Source organism: Equus asinus, chromosome 3 (assembly GCF_041296235.1).
Source record: "Equus asinus isolate D_3611 breed Donkey chromosome 3, EquAss-T2T_v2, whole genome shotgun sequence".
NCBI lineage: Eukaryota > Metazoa > Chordata > Mammalia > Perissodactyla > Equidae > Equus > Equus asinus.
In genome coordinates this window covers 129895691-129913140 of record NC_091792.1, presented here as the reverse complement: position 1 = coordinate 129913140, position 17450 = coordinate 129895691, and the positions used below count along the sequence as shown (strand labels likewise).

At 34.0% G+C, this 17450-nt stretch overlaps 1 protein-coding gene across 12 annotated transcripts in view; it reads right to left on the bottom strand.

Annotated features, from left to right (window-relative positions):
- The window catches only part of PDS5A (PDS5 cohesin associated factor A), a 164604-nt gene that overhangs the window by 91818 nt on the left and 55336 nt on the right, over positions 1–17450 (bottom strand). For all 12 annotated transcript variants that reach the window (XR_011502262.1, XM_044767712.2, XM_014857209.3 and 9 more), the window contains exons 3-8: positions 10912–11115; positions 9758–9844; positions 9125–9222; positions 5019–5145; positions 3041–3121; positions 1070–1210 (exon numbers count right to left, since the gene is read on the bottom strand). Coding sequence is in view for 11 of the 12 variants with exons in the window: in XM_044767712.2 (XP_044623647.1) it covers positions 1070–1210; positions 3041–3121; positions 5019–5145; positions 9125–9222; positions 9758–9844; positions 10912–11115 (738 nt within the window). In the remaining variant the exon portion in view is untranslated. The remainder of the gene's footprint in view (positions 1–1069; positions 1211–3040; positions 3122–5018; positions 5146–9124; positions 9223–9757; positions 9845–10911; positions 11116–17450) is intronic.

Here is a 17450-nt window from a genome sequence, read left to right as displayed (position 1 = left end):
AAATCTAAAAGTATAGCTCTTAATTCCTTCTCACCATCTATCATTGTTTAAGGATTAAGAGGCTTGACTTTTCATATTAGACTTTATAAATAGATTGGGAGAAAATATTTTAATGCCTTATACCTAGAAATAATTTGGTATGGAAACATCTTTAGGCTGTTGTTAAAATCTTAAAAAACAAAACAAACAAAATGTTATTCTCTATGTAACATTTTCCATACAACAGTTTCTTAGAAGCCCGGGACAATGTCCTTTATGCTATAAATAACAAGTGCTTGTAATAAAGACAATATGGACAATTCTTAATTATGTATACATGTTTTAAGAGTCTGAAAATCAAAGCTCTAATCCCAAATCTGTTTGAATTGTGTAACTACGCAAAATATTTCATCTTGACTTTTTTGTCTCAAAACGTGAAACTGTAAAGTTGGTCTTAATTATATCACAGATTGTTTTAAGGAGCAAATAAGATATTGAATATAAAAAGCCTTTCAAAAAGTCTGGAATATTAAGCAAATATAAGGTGTCATCTTCTGTAGTTCAGCTGGGATACGGCATCAACTGTCTAAATTTTTCATATTTTTTGAGGACTTACGAATTGCTTGCTTAGTTGGTTATAAAAAAACATAGATACATTCTCAAGTCATACAGTAGAACTTTTGTTCTTGATCTATACTATGAAAGGGTCATAAAGTTGTAGTCAAGACCCTTTGAGCACTCAGTTTGAAATCTTTTGATGTTCTAAAACATACCTAACTACTAATAAACACCATTTAATAACAACATGCATTATAAATTTCTAGGACAATACCATTTTTCATCTTTATTATTCGTGTCACTGTATATATCTGATATTTAACAACTAGGTAAGCTGTAATTTTACAAGGTACATTTTCCTATCACCCAGATGAGAGATACTGTTTTATTCAAATGATTCAAAGCTGTATACCTTAACTAAATATAAGGTAAATTGAACTCACATTTTTTTCTTTTAAAGTTAGAGAAAAACTATGCCATATATATTTTTCTCTTAAAGCTTAATGGGCTTTAAAATTATGGTCAGTCTTACCTTCAGTTTGAATTCAAGCTGTGGCATGACAGATAATAACAAATGAGGATCTATAGCAAAAAGTTCCTGAATCAGATCAAATACATGTTCTGATAAATCACTTACTGATGATCTTCCCAGCACCAGGACTTGATTGAAAAACTATAGGAGATATTAAAACAAAAATAAAATACCCACTTCATTTAAAAATTTGGATAGGTTTTTATAAACACATGTTAAAAAAAACCAATATAATTGGGCATTACATATACAATGGAAGGAGATGAAACAGATGTTTCAGTTACTAATATTAAATAGGACAGTCACCAAAACAGAAGAAATAAACCTCCAAACATCAAATTATGAATGTTACAGGGAGAAAGGTAAAAAAGAATTGAGTTGTTAGCTTTCTTTCAAATTAGGGTGACATTTCTAGGAATTCTGACTTTCATTAAATCAAAATAATTTAGGTAGGTAGTGTAATTCACTAGACAGAATTTTATAGAGATATTTCCTTATTGCAGAGAAAATTTCGTCTCAATCTTTTTGATATTTATCTAAGTCTGACTAGTTTTTCCATGAGTTTAGTAATAAAGAGTATTTAAAGGTGGAGGGTAAGTTTTTGAAAAATACCTAGAGAAAGTCAAATACATTTCGACTCAGAGGACAAAGAGAAGGAAAAGGTAATGATACAAAAGCTAACTGATAATTTAAAAGAATGTTAGGAAGAAACAAAGAGAATATATTATCAAGAGCATAAATAAAAAGACACCTTCACTCCCTGCCAACACACACAGACTTACAAATAAATATTAAGTTAAAAATGCTAAAGAGGGAGTTGTGTGTAATTGATGCAAGCATATATTCTGGTAGTGTCATCAAATTTTATATTTCTATTGAAAAGCAATACACATTATGGGTTAGAAAATATTCCTATTTACTATGCAGATCTTGAAAAGAATAAGAAAAACAGTTTTAACAAAATTTAAACACACACGTGAATAAGCATAGAACACTAATTCTGCAAGGATATATGAAAATATATTGGTGATGGCTATTTCTGAGAATTGAGAATAGAGTATTGGTGTTTGGAGAGATACTTTTCACTGTATACTCTTGTACTATTCAAGAAAACACTTTTTTTAACATGTTTAAGTATTTAGTAATATAAATAATACTAAGAATTCATATCATTTAAATTAATATACTCTTACTTGGGTTTTATATGAGGAAAATAATTCAACAATAGATAAATGTTACATTCATGGAAAACCCTGAGAAATCTAAATGCAAGACAAGAGAGAAATGGTGGGTAAATTATGGGTACATGTCAATTCAAAGGAATACTTATAGCCATTCATATTATAAATAAAAAGATAATGCCAAAATATGGAAATATATAAATGAAGACAATTCAAAATTTTATATAGAGTATGTGAAAAAATAGGTATGAGTGTGAGCAAATGCGCAATGGAATTAATTGCTACATTAAGATAGCAGAATTATAAATATTTCTTTTTTTGTTCCAAATTACTTTATTGATTTTTTAGTAAAAAAAAAAAAAGAACTTTATTCAATAAAAACAACTATTTAAGAGAAACAAAAAGGTTCAGAAGAATAACCTAGAGACATGAAGAGAAAATACGTAGATAGACACAGAGACAAAGATGAAGTGAGAAAGTGAGAGATCAGCATATCCAGAAGATATAAAGATAAACACAAAAAGGCAATAGAAGAGGGGGTGGAAGTTGGAGATAAGTTTTCATAAAACAACATCCTCCATCACTTGTGCCATTTAAAAATGTCAAAAAAGCTTATAAAGTTATGCTGCATTTGGTCACATTCGGACACATCAGTTCTTTTATATATTTGTTCTAAATAGATGAAACTGTTTATAGCATGAATAGACTTCTATGTGCAAGGTTCTAACAAATTAGTACAATGGATTAAGAATTACACAATTATGGAATAAATATAGGTATAAATACATACATTAGCAATGCATGCCTCAATAGTCTGGACTGTCCTTTTCAACAGCACTTTAGCGAGGTCAAAGGACTGTTTGTTTAAGTTCTGAAACACAATAAAAATATACAAAGTTACAACGAATTTATGAGATAACACCATTAGAACACTATAGACTTCAAAGCTACAAAACACGAAGCAAAAAATATAATTGAATTACAATCAAAGTTTTACTCAATACGCTCTAGTTAAGTGGTCTTAAACACAGAAGTTGCAAATAGCACAACTATGAACTAAAACTAAAATACATTAGGATAATTAGCCAAAAGCCCAACCCTATATTAAGTTTAGTTTTACTAAAGTCAAAATGGACCTGAGGCTTTTTGGTTTTGTTTGTTAACCAATTATAGCCATGTATCCTAAACAAATAAACACACAGCCCTCTCTAACCCACCATCTCTCAGTATTTCATTGTCCAATGTACGCTCTGAGGAGGAGTAGACCTGGAAAGTGTTCCAAGCAAAATTCTCAATCAACTATATTTTGAAATGCTGAATCTTGCTCCTCAAGATTCCCAATACACTGCAACAAATTAAAGGGTGTGAGAAAGACTAGAGAAAAGATACATATTTAATTTTTTTAAACTTTACTGAAAATGGAATTTTTTTTTGAAGACTACCTATTAACATCTCTATATTTTGAAGTTTTGGACCAAACTGAGATTCATTCACCATCTTGCACCTCTCCCAAAAAGAGGCTAGGAAACTCTATACTCTAGGTCAGTACTCAGCAAGCCTTATGCAAAGAGCTAGATGGTAACTATTTCAGTTTTGTTAGTTCACCGTCACTGCTGCAACTACACAACTCTGTTGTTGCAGTGTGAAAGTAGCCATAGACAAAATGAAAACAAACGAGCACGGCTGTGTTCAAATAAAACTTTATTTACATAAATAGGCAATGGATCAGATTTGCTCCATAAGCCATAGCTTCCTGACCGTTACTCCAGGCTTTTATTCCATTCGCAAAAGGATAAGATTAGCTCAAAATTAAGGCATCTCTTCTACTTCCCAAAAGGGTATATTTACTTCTCATAAAAACACTCTAACAAGAATATAAACACCAAATACACTAACTATTCCTCTCAAAGTTTTTTCTCTCTTATTTTGCCTAACATATATTCCCCTTTGCTATATTCTCAAAATTTTGACCAATTACAGAGATTCACCTGAATTAATAAAATGCAAATGATGTTTACAGAGTCAGAGTCATGAGAAAAAATTTATAATTAATTACATCTTATTGTGAGTAAGTACATTGTTCATCTAACACCTGATAATAGGTCACTGAATCATTAGACCAAAAAAGCAGGAGGGTACATATATCATCAGTGGGGTAGGCCTGAGTGCAGTCCAGTGGAGGAGCTTCTGGGGAGCTAAGTCTCTCAGTTCCTTAGGAGGACTCAGCAGAGAGAAACAGAAAAAGGGAACAGGGAGAAATATACAGCTCTGAATCATCCTTTTCCCTGTAATATTAACCATATAGTTTCCACTTCTGCCCAGATCTTTTTCTGAAAGTGCCTAAGAAAAATGTAGGATATGGCTTCTGAGAAGAAATACAAATTCCTCTGCTCCACATCTATATTATAAAAAAGGAAATACATTTTCTTTTCCAAAAGGAAAAAGAAAAAAAACTAACCAAGACAGTACTCCAACACATTATACTTCCCAGATTAGATACGAGTGGTGAATCTGAAACATTTTTAGTTTTCCAGAAAACAAGCAACACTTAACTGAATGAACATCTTCCACAATACCGCATGTTAACTGATATATCTTCTAAAAACAATAATAGCTACAAGACTGATGTGTTACTCCATTTTACTTGGGGCTGGAGAATGATGGTGGGAATAATTACATGGGATTACAAATGGTGAAAAACAATTATTTTTCACATGTGTAGTACTATTTTTAAATATTAACCTTTAATATCTTCATACTATACAGACCTTATGTGCAGGAATGAGGTTAATAAGAATGGAGTCCAATAATTCTTGAGTAACTCCATCACCTTCCATGATGATAGAACTCATCAAGTCTAGCATGTGCATTTGTACCTTCTTATTGTGGCTATTGCTAAAAGAAAAAAAGCAAAAAACAAAGAAGAAGAAAATAAAAAGAAATTCAGGCTCACAAAAAGAAAATGAAACTTCTCAATTTAAAACACTATCTAAAATGTAAAAGGATTTTCACTTGAAGGAACCATGCCAATAATGGCAAAGAAATTTTGGCTGCTCTATTTCCTTTCTTCCCCTCTGTTGACTATTACAACAGCTGTAAGGTATTGTTGTAAAGTATTTTACAAAAACAAAGACCTTTAAAATTAATTAAGTCCCTACACAATTACTTTAAAATAAATTGAGTCCTTACACATTTAAGATTCAAAGAGTGCGTTAAATTTAACCAAACAAAAATGTCAGCTTCAAAGAAAGGAGAAACTTGCTTACATGCCCCCAGATTCAAGGTGATAAAACTTTAAGGAAACAAAAAAATGTACAAGATAATGACGGTAGACAGCTGTTAATCCTTTTTATCCTTTTAGATCTTAAAACATTCCTCAAGATAAGCTAAAACTATAAACACAGAAAAAAGCATAAGCTCATACAAGTAATTTTTTCTATATATCTTTGCCACTAGAGATTTTAGTTCACCAATCCTGAAAACCAGAAGTCTGATATAAAGACTGGCTACGAAATGTTTATAACTAGTAGAACATCTAGGCTTCTTTCCTCCTGACTGCATCTTAACCAAAGACTTGATCTATCCATTTTCACATTTATCAGAATATATATGCAAAGACAAATCAAGAGAAATGATTTACTACTACTATAGATACAGGGAACTTTAAATCAAGACTAAAGTTTAGAATCATTCATATATCTCTCACCTCAAACTTTTTAAAAATTAACTTGAAATAATGTATAACAAACCTATTGGGCACTTAGTGGTAAAAAGCAGAGAGGAAAATTTTTAAAGTTGGTGGGAAAATTGTCACATCGTTAGGTACACAATTTTCTACAAGTTTTAGAAGGACCCCTCCCCCGCCACCCACCACATGCCCTCTCTCATACACCTTGTTTATTTTACGAAACGCCAAGATCCTGCAGGATCAATTATACAGTGGGTGGGTGGATGTGTGTGTGTGTGCGTGTGTGTTGGGAAGGTATTAGTAGGGGTTGAAGAATAGAGATATTCAGCTTAATGCTAAAAAACTGGAGAGTATTTAGCTCTCAGATCCATATATTCTTGGGGACAGGAAAGAAATGAAGGAAAGAGATGAAAATAAACTTAAAAGTTATTTCCACAGGTTCCATCAAAGACGAATAACAGGGACAGGATTTACTTCCCCACCTAAAACAACTGAAAAACTGGACAAAAGAGAGGAAACAACAGTTTTCAGATGCTGGATATCAGGCACATGTTGCTGAGAAAGGGAAACAAATGAGGTGAACAATCCTACAATTTTCTCAGCTTACTGCCTGGTAAATTTCCAGACTGCAGTGTAGGGAGGGAAGATCCTGGCAGAGCCTAACAGCTTTCCTGCGTTTGGGGAGGCTACAGTTTGCAAGGCAGAACACTAGAGGGGAGAGAGCCACTCAGAGAGCAAGTATGCAAACGGTAGCCCCCTCAGTCTTCAAGTGTTTAGTGATCAGCACACACGTGAGGAAATTTCTTGAGTTTGGGGAAAGCATCACCTGAAAGGAGAAGAGGGAATAATCCCTGGAACTCACACAGGTCTTACAATAGTGCATATTCCCACTACAGTGGAAAATCTCATAATTCATAGGGCATCTAGGAAGAGTAATCAGAAGGGTAAATCCACATATCTAGGAAGCTCAATGAGCCCTAAGCACAAGAAACAGGAAGAAAACTGTGCCATGGTACATCATAATCAAACTGCTTAAAACTAGTAATAAAGAGAAACTGTTAAAAGTAGGTAAAGAAAAAACATACATTATATTATGTATAGAGAAACAAAGATTAAAAATGACAAAAACTTCTCATTAAAAACAATGCAAACCAGAAAAAGATGGAGCAACATCTTTAAAAGTACTGAAAGAGAAAAAAAAACCCCTATCAACCTAGGACTCTTATCATGAAAATAACTTTCAAAAATGAAGGTGGAATAAAGACTTTTTCAGACATATAAAAACTGAAAGAATTCTATCAGCAGCTGAGCTGAACTATAGAAAATGTTAAAGGAAGTCCTTCAGACCGAAGAAAAATAACACTAGATGGAAATCTGCACCTACACAAAGGAATGAAGAACACCAGCTACATGGTAAACGTGCCAGTAAATACAAATCAATAAGCTCCTCTTTCAAAAGGCAAGTCTTTTATTTACTCGTTATCGCATGGTAAATTATTTTAATTAGATAATTAGGTGAGCAATAAATTTAGTTCTTTAGATTCAGGAAATAAAAATATCAATAGGATAAAAAAAGGTGTGTGTAAGTAATTGTGAGAGGAAAGAATTATAATTGCAGAGTGAGAAGCAGACTTAAGTGGATAAAGTCACACAAGGGGCAGAATGATGACGATTTCAGAAGGTTTTTTTGTTGGTGGTGATTTTAATTTCAAAAGAAAAAGTTGCAAAAATATGGTAGAATGCAAACAATGGCCACAAATTGTTCTCATCTCTGTATGCACATGCCTTTAAAATGCTGCTCCTCTCTTCAAGATATGGAGCCCATCTAACCAACCTTTCAATCTGGACTTGCCTATGTGCCTTGCTTGGCCAATGAGACATAAGTAAACATGAAGTGAGCAGAGGTTTAAAAAGTGCTTGTGCAGTGGGGCTTGCTACTTTTGAAATCCAGTCAGCATATGAAGAGAGCTGGGCCAGCCTACTGGATGATGAGAAAAAGACATATGACCCAGTTATTCTCTTACCTCAGCCAAATGCCAGATTTTCAGCCAACTGACTGCAAATACAGGACTGAGTCCAGCCCAAACAAAAAGAACTGCCAAGCAGAATCACAAGCTAAATAAAATGGTGGTTGTTTTAAGCTACCATGTTTGCGCTGTCTTCTTATATGGCAAAAGCTGACTAATACAAAAGGTAACGTTTACATACTTTACCATTTATTTAACTGACTTTGGTTAGTCAGTTGCCACAGGAAACCTTTTCTCATGCAATGTCTTTACAAGCTTCTATCCCTAAACCAGGTAGTCCAGTTCTTTCCTATTTATTCCATGTTAAATTCTGTTTTTACCATTCTATCCAAGAAAATGGAAAACATGATATAGTACTCACAAAATACCTACAGAAAAATCTGCTGTGCTGTCCAATATAGAACCATTCGTTAACATCCATTTGGCTATTGAACACGAAGTATATGGCTAAAGCCACATGTTGAAATAATAATGCTTTTGGATACAGTGGGATAGATAAAGTATATTATTTAAATAAATATCATTTGTTTTTTTTTTACCTTTCTTAATGTAGCTACTAGAAAACTTAAAATTTATGTGAAATATATATGTTTGTATATAAGGTAATGCTGTAGAATATCTCTCATAACAATGCTTGGTTTACCATACAGAAAACAAGACACTGGACTGAAATCAGTTTGGGCTCTCCTGTTCAGCCATTTGTCCTTGGGCAAGATAACACGCTCCTTCACTGTGCATTAGTCTCCCTGTTTCTATAAGGAAAGAGCATTGCTTAAGATTTTTTTCTAGCTCTAAAATGAGAAGATATCAAAGTTAGTGTGCTTAACCACTTAGCTATTATATCTTCCGGCACTTATTAATGGTACTTACTTATAATACTTATAATTTGTACCTCATAATTTAGTACTTCTTATATAAGGTCTCATACCATTTGCTTTGCAAGAGTCAACCAACATAACTGATACCATAATTTGAAATGGTAATATAAGTGCAAAGGCAGCTTTCAGACAACAGAATTGTTATTTTCCTCTTCATGTTAAGTCTTCTAAGGAAAACATTTCCTTGTAACTCTGAAAGATCTTAGTGTATATGCACAGTACACGATACTTCAAGACGCACAGCAAGAAAAAGAAACAGAAATGCTTACAAAATAACTTACTTGATCACTGAGAAGAGAGTCCTAAAAAGCTGAATAAAAATTTCATTGCAATCTTCCAATTCAAAGCAGATGTTATATGATTTAACCCAAGCTAAATTCTTAAATAAATAAATAAAAACAATTATTTACACAGTCACAGAACAGTTACACAAAAGCAAACTCAATAAAATTTAATTTTTAGAATTAGAAATCTATATTAAAGTTATAAAGGCCAAACATATAAAATTACAATTTTAACATAGTCATGTACTTCGACCTTTGAAAAGATATATAGCTATGGGCATTAACGTTCTCTAACTGAAAAATATTAAATTGTTAAAAGTTGGTAGACATATATACACACAAAATATAAGGAGCAGTGAAAATTCAAATTCAACTTAATTCCTTTTTGGATTAGAAAAGAATAAAAACAGAAAGATGAAAATAAAAGTTTCAAATAATGTAACAGTTTTTCAAGTGGAAGATACTTTATCTTTTCAGGATATGAGAAGGAAAAAATGATTGTAAAAGACACTTTATTAAGTGGGATTGTATAAAACAAAAAAAAAGATTCATTTTACATTATAAAGTTACTATAAAGAATTTTCTACTATGTGAAATAGTGTGATGCTTATAAATAATTTTCTTTTTTACCTCTAATAAATAAAAGTATCTATTAAACTGCGGACTCTTTGTATCCTCCAAACCTTTTAATTGTCTGGTAATAAACAAAAATATGTCCTGTTAAAAAAAATGATAAAATATATTAATTGAGACACAAATACCTTCATCCTTTAAAAGTACACTAATAGTCCATATATATATTCTCCATTACAAACTACAATAAAACAAAATTCTTCTTTAGCCAATGACTTGAGACTGGCCTAGTTCATTATTCAAAATAACTGGAAAAGAGCAAATCACATAGAATTACATCCTTTAGAAGCAAAAATAAATATCACTGCCACAAATCTTTAAGCTTTCTCATTCTGACAGAACTGTAAGTTCTATATCTTGTTACCTTCTACTGTAGAACTTCCACTTTACTCACTCTCTTCATCTTGCATCATGGCAAACAATTATCTTCGTTTTAAGGACCTGAACTTTCCTACATGTAAATAGTAATCTTCACTGCCTAGTTTCGAATTTGATATGTGACCACCAAGTCGTGTAGAACAAAAGCAGTAACAGACTGGTCCAGGAGTTGTACTTTTCATGACGATAGTGCTCCATTTCTTAATAAGTTTTCTTTAGAAGTTTTAATGCAAAACAGTATCAGTATGGGACAAACTGATTTTAGCACTATTTTAAAGAAAGCAGTTCAAAGGATTAAAATTTGCCAAGAATAAAATTATTCAACGTATGAAATCAGCTTAAAAGATCAATTCAGAACAGGAGTTCCTCAAACATTTCAAACAAAAGCAGAACCACCAAGATGAGCATTTAGTTTTGAGTGTAGAATAACCTGCAGTGGAAAATAGTCATTTGAATGTGTAAATTCTGTTATACTATTGTGTTGTGTCATTAATCCACTATTTATCCCTTCAATTCAGCCATGTGGGCTCTGTGTTATCCTGAAGGTTAGATATGAGCAGACAGGGACTAGTTTTGATTTGCACCTTTCAATGCCTCATAAAAATACCAATCATTTTTGTGGATACTCAATGAATATTAACTGAATGAATAATTAGTTTGCTGTGCAACTTATTATATAACCTTTGTATGAGAAGATAAATAATATGAAAGTTATGCTCCTAAGGATAAGCTAAACTATAAAAGTAAACCAATTTTGTAAAAATTCTATTTACCTTAAGTTTATCATGGGAAGTATATGGAGCTTCTGGGGCATAGATTCGAAAGATGTCAGCCAAACAACATGCTACAAGGAGACGCACATCTTTATTGGGATTCCTGAGGAAAAATTCAGACGCAAGATGCAAGGCGAGTGGGAGATACTGCTGTTTTTCATCTTCTGAGTCCTGGTCCATATCCATAAAAGTTTTTACTACCATCTGTAAAATGTATAGAAGAAAAATATCATCAACTCCTGATATTTAGAAATCAGTGGAGGATAGAGTTTAAAAAAAAAAAATCATCTCCACTACAACATGAACTCACAGTTAGTTACTATCAGAGGATTCACAATGAATTTTTGTAAATCTTCATTTAAGAATCTGGGTAAAGATCACAAGCACCAACAAGTATGAACTTTTGGATTACTCAGGGACACATTATCTGCATTTGCACCAGATTTAGGAAGAACTTAAGACTCTCATTATTCATTTTATACCTAGCCCAGGTAAAAAGTTCTTGGCCTTATATGCACAACCAAATTCATTTGATATCTTGCAACATTCTTATGTTTATTTATATTTTATTATCAAAGTTGCTTTGATTTACGCTCCTTAAAACCGATATTTCATTTCACACTTTTATAGGTTTTACAATTCACAATAGAAAGCCATGTTTAAATATTTTTATGTAGCTGTACTCTGATTAAAAGATTTAATTATAAAATAACCTCTGTTGTTATTTATGGTTACCAAATTAACAAATGTAGATTTTCAAATCACACTAAAATGCAAAAAAGTATAATTTAAAAATCCATAATTTCTCAGCCCCAGAAAATGACCATTATTTACATTTTTGTATATTTTATGCTGGTCTGTTTCCTCTGTAAAGAAGTAAATAAGCATACCATAATTTTTTATTCACTTATCAAATCAAAATCATGCCCTCATGCCTTCAAAATTATTCTTTAAATAAATCATACTTTACCTAACTGGTCTCCATCCTCAAATACTGAAGTTATACATCTATTTCTACTTTTCCAAGACTTTTTATCATGAATAAGTGTTGAATTTTATCAATTATTTTTTCTGCACCTACTGAGGTGATCATATTTTCCTTCTAGTTCCGTTACAGAGTAAATCTCACTGACTGGTTTTCTAGTTTTAATCTAAGTTTGCATTCCTAAAATCTAATTCTAGTCCAAGTTTGCATTCCTACAATAAGGCCAACTGGGTATGATACTTTTGTGTATAGCTAGATTTGGTTAGGTAATATGTTGTTTCAATTTTTGCATTTATATTCATGAAAGAAATTCTTTTCTTAACTTCTATAACTTCTTTTCTTAAGACCACTTTGTTGATTTTAATATTGAGGTTACAACTTTGTCAATTTTAGTATTGAGATTATACTGGCTTGAAACAAATTGGGAAGTGATCCCTCTTCTTTCTATTATATGGAAAGTTTACAGTAAGATGGTTTTATTTTTCTCCCTTAAATATTTAGTGAAGTTCAACTGATCAAAGAACGAATCATAATGAAACTTAGAAAATATTCTGAACTGGATGACCATGAAAATATAAACTGCTGATACTTATGGAATGCAGTTAAAGCTATATATAAGGGAAATTTATAGCCTTAAATGTATATACTATCAAAGAAGAAGGAATGAAAAATCAGTGATCTAACATTTCCACTTCAAGCAGAAAAACAGCAAAGTAAATAAAAAGAAGGTAGAATCAAAGGGGTAAAAAAAATCAAGAATAGATTTCAATCAACTGGAAAACAAACGTACAAAAGAGAAAAACTAACAATGCGAAACATTAATTGTTGAAAAGACTAACAAAACTGATATGCCTCTAGCAAAAGTAAACCAAGAAAAGAGAGGGAAGTCACAAGTTAACAATATGGGGAATGAAAAAGACATCTTATTACTTATCCCAATAATAATACAGGGGAAGGGAACCTGTCACACGAAATAGAGTATCTGAATAATCCTGTTTCCATGAAAAGAAAATGAATCTGAAATTAAAAACCTTCCCACAAAGAAATCTACAATGCCAGATGGCTCCACTCGTGAAAAGTTTCAAACAAGACAACTATGTATAGATATGCATAGTACTAGCTACTCTGCTCAAAATATCAAGCCCCTCCCAGCCATTCTGCTGTTACAGCTTCATATCTTGGGGTTGGTTATGCAGTCACACTAGTCAGTGAGAGTCTACTTTTAAAGTACAAGCATCCCTATGAAGTTAGTGCCTATTAAGCCTTATATCTTGGTTATCTCTTAACATTTAGAAGAGACTGTTATCTAATTGGAATTAACAATGACACAGAAGATAAACACCTGAAGTTTAGGAATTCTTAGAGAAGTAAAGAGTACCAAAATGGGAGTTGTGAAGAGATCAAAGATAATCATAACATTCACCTTGGTAGGACTAGTCAGGACACCTGAAGTCATCTTATAAAGATCCCTTTCTACACAGACACAATTCATCTAACATCAATCAACAAAATAATCAAAGCTCACATTTACAGAGGAGTAAACTAAGGATCAGTTTAAATCCTCATGCAAGCTGACAAAAGTCAAAAGGAGAGAACATGCAAACCACAGAGATATTTTAGCTTTTATCTTGAAGACAAGAAAGAGTCACTGAATCATTCTGAGCAATAGCATAATATGATCAGATTAGCATTTCATGAAAATACCTCCTTAGTTAAGAGGCAGCCAGTAATGGAATGTCTCACTCACAAGGCTGATGGATCCATCAAAGCTAACTCAGCCAGACTTTCAAGTCTTCAGAGACATCTTACCAAGTGTTCTGAAGCAGTCAGAGCAAGTTCAGTGGGAGGTGAGAGAGGCTTTAAAACAGCAATAAACATTTATTTACCACACAGTTTCTGTGGATGAGGAATTGGGGACTGGCTTATTAGCTGGGTGGTTTTAGCTTGGAATCTCTCGTGATATTGCAGTCAGTCACGGCTACAGCCACTTGAAGACCTGATTGTGCCTGCAGGACTTGCTTCCAAGGTAACTTATTCTCAGGGCTGGTAAGTCAGCGCTGGCTATTGGCAAAAGGCCCTCCTCTCTACGTGTCCTCTCAGACAGCTGCTTGATTGCCCTCATGGAATGGCAGCTGACTTTCCCACAGTAAGTGATGCAAGAGAGCAAGTCCTAAGTGGCAATCGTTTATGACCTAACCTCAAAAAGCTGTCACTTCCACAAAAGCCTACTAGCTACTCAAGTCAGCCCTAGTCAGTTGGAATATAAGGAAATGACGATGATTCAGGGCCATCCTGGAGGCTAACTACCATATTATGTCTCCTAATTTTTACATTTTGTGTAGTCCTCTCCCACAGTGACTCCAGGTTTGGCCATGTGACTTATTTTGACTAACAGGACATTAGCAAGCATGATGCAAGGAGAGGCCTGATAACCACTTGCACATAGAGGCTGGAATGCTCCCTACCAGAATCTAGCCACCATACTGTTAGGAAGACCAGACTATCCCAGAAGGAGAGGCCATGCCTAGAACCCTGGAAGATGAAACACCACCTCGAGAGGTAGACTGTGTAGAAGAGAACTGAGAGCCTAGCCAAGCTCCCAACTAAATTTAGCTGCAAGAGTAAACCCCGCTGATACCACATGGAACAGCCAAATCACAGAATTGTGAGAAACAATAAATAATTTTAATTCACTAGTTTTTGTTTTATTATACGGCAACAATTATCTGAAACCGCGTCCATTTTGTAGTTTTTTAATATGCCTTTCTGTACTACAGAGGCAGGAAGCTAAAAACTACATTTCCTAGGTTCCCCTGCAATAGGGTCACAGTTGTAATTTTCATTTAGCCAATCAGAAGCACTTACTCAAAATTGGGAAGGTGAAGGTGTAGAATAAGTTGTGTTGCTGTTGCTCCTGCTATTTTTGGCTGGCAAGTATCAAGTGAAGGCATTTTGTGCGTGTATAGTAGCAGCAGCAGCATTACCTTTGTGAAAATAGGGAGGATGCATCCATTTGGTGCTAGTACTGATCTATTGGACATGTGAAGCTCTAGAGCAAATCACTATGGCAATGTTTTACTCATGACAATATTTCCAAGAGGAAGGTGCTATTATCATCTAACTTTATGGATAAGGAAAATTGTGCATTTGTAGGTAATTTGCCCTAGGTCATGAACAGGATCAATACCAGCACGGAAGGAAGAGAGAGAAGAAAATATTAGCCTATCACATATAGTAAGGATATTATTCAGCTGAAATTTGGTTTTAGATAAATACTACACACATGTGTTTGAACTGAGTAGCACAATATAAAGTGCTTTTTTATTTTTTATTTTTTTTGGTGAGGAAGACTGGCCCTGAGCTAACATCTGTGACAATTCTCCTCTACTTTGTATGTGAGATGCTGCCACAGCATGGGTGTGCATGTTCGTGCCTGGGATCTGAACCTGTGAACCCTGGGCCACTGAAGCGGAGTGTGTGAACCCAAACACTACACCAGCAGGTCTGCCTATAAAGTGTATTTCTTAATGTGGGTTTGGTGGGGAAAAAAACAAAAGCAAAAATCTTTTGAAAGCTGTAACAGTACTATATTATATTAGCTCCTTACCAGTATCTTATATCATTTTTGGAATGAGCTACCATTTCCCTTATATGAGGTACCCAGAGCAGTCAAATTCATAGAGACAGGAAATAGAACAGCGGTTACATTCAATGGGGGAGGAGGGAATGGGGACTTAGTGTTTAATGGGCACAGAAATTCAGTTGGAGAGGATGACAAAGTTCTGTAGATGGATGGTGCTGATGGTTGCACAACAAAGTGAATGTACTTTATGTCACTGAAGTGTACACTTAAAAATGGTTAAAATGGTAAGTTTTGTGTTATGTATATTTTACCACGTTTTAAAAAATCAGTACAAATGACTTGTAAAACTGGGGAAACATTTTTCTCCACTGCATGTTAATCAAGGTTACAAGCAAGTGGAGTAAACACAACTATATAAAAACATGCTAAAAGAAATAAACTTCTGAATGAAGTTAATAGTACTGTCATAAAAAAATAACACACAAAGGGCTGGCCCCGTGGCCGAGTGGTTAAGTTCACGCGCTCCGCTGCAGGCGACCCAGTGTTTTGTTGGTTCAAATCCTGGGCGCGGACATGGCACTGCTCGTCAAACCACGCTGAGGCAGCGTCCCACATACCACAACTAGAAGGACCCACAACGAAAAATATACAACCATGTACGGGGGGGCTTTGGGGAGAAAAAGGAAAAAATAATAATAATAATAATAAATAAATAAATAAATAAATAAATAAATAAATAACACACAAAAAAATCTGGTCCTTGGGAATTTGCCAGGTAAGTTTTCAAAACTTTCAGAAAGGAATGCGTCACATATATTGCCATAAAATATAGACAAGTATGGCATGAATGACCTAACCTGGAAAAAACAAAGATGAAGATGACTGTAAATAACTGTCTCTTATGAGCCTAAAAATAAACATCAGAAATGGCATCTTAGGGGCTGGCCCCATGGCCGAGTGGTTAAGTTTTCCTGTGCACGCGCTCTGCTTCGGCAGCTCAGGGTTTCACTGGTTCAAATCCTAGGCGTGGACCTAGCACTGCTCATCAGGCCATGCTGAGGCAGTGTCCCACATAACACAACTAGAAGGACTCACAACCAAAAATAAAATATACAAGTATGTACTGGGGGTCTTTGGGGAGAAGGAGGAAAAGAAAGGGAAGGCAGGGAGGAAGGAAGGAAGGAAGAAAAGAAAGAAAGAAAGAAAGAAATGAAAAAAGAAAGAAAGAAAGGAAAGGAAAGGAAAGAAAGAAAGAAAAAGAAAAATGGCATCTTAAAGAATTGAATATGGTGTATTTGTTATAAACGGCTTTGTGGGGGTGGGAGGGAAGTAAGAGGAATAAAAGTGGAAAAAGTTAACATCTGGAAAGTACAGGAGCTCTTTGTACTATTCTTGGAACTCTTCTGGCCTGAAATTATATCAAAATAGAATTTTAATTAAAAATAGAAATACCATCTGACCCAGCCATCCCACTACTGGATATCTATCCAAAGAACTTGAAATCAGCAATTCAAAAAGACCCATGTACCCCTATCTTCATTGCAGAATTATTCACAATAGGCAAGACGTGGAAGCAACCCAAGTGCTTCCCCATCAACTGATGATTGGATAAAGAAGATATGGTATATATACACAATGGAATACTACTCAGTCATAAAAAAGTCATCCAACATGGATGGACCCTGAGGGTATTATGTTAAGTGAAATAAGCCAGATAGAGAAAGACAATCTCTGTATGACTCCACTTACACGTGGAAATTAAACACGTGGACAAAGAGAACAGATTAGTGGAAACCAGGGGAAAAGGGGGGTGGTAGGTGGGCACAAAGGGTGAAACAGTGCACCTACAGTATGACTGACAAATAATAATGTACAACTGAGAAACTTCACAAGTTTGTAAACTATCATAATCTCAATAAAAAGTAAAAACCAAAACAAAACAGAATTTTAAAAAATACATTTACTACATGA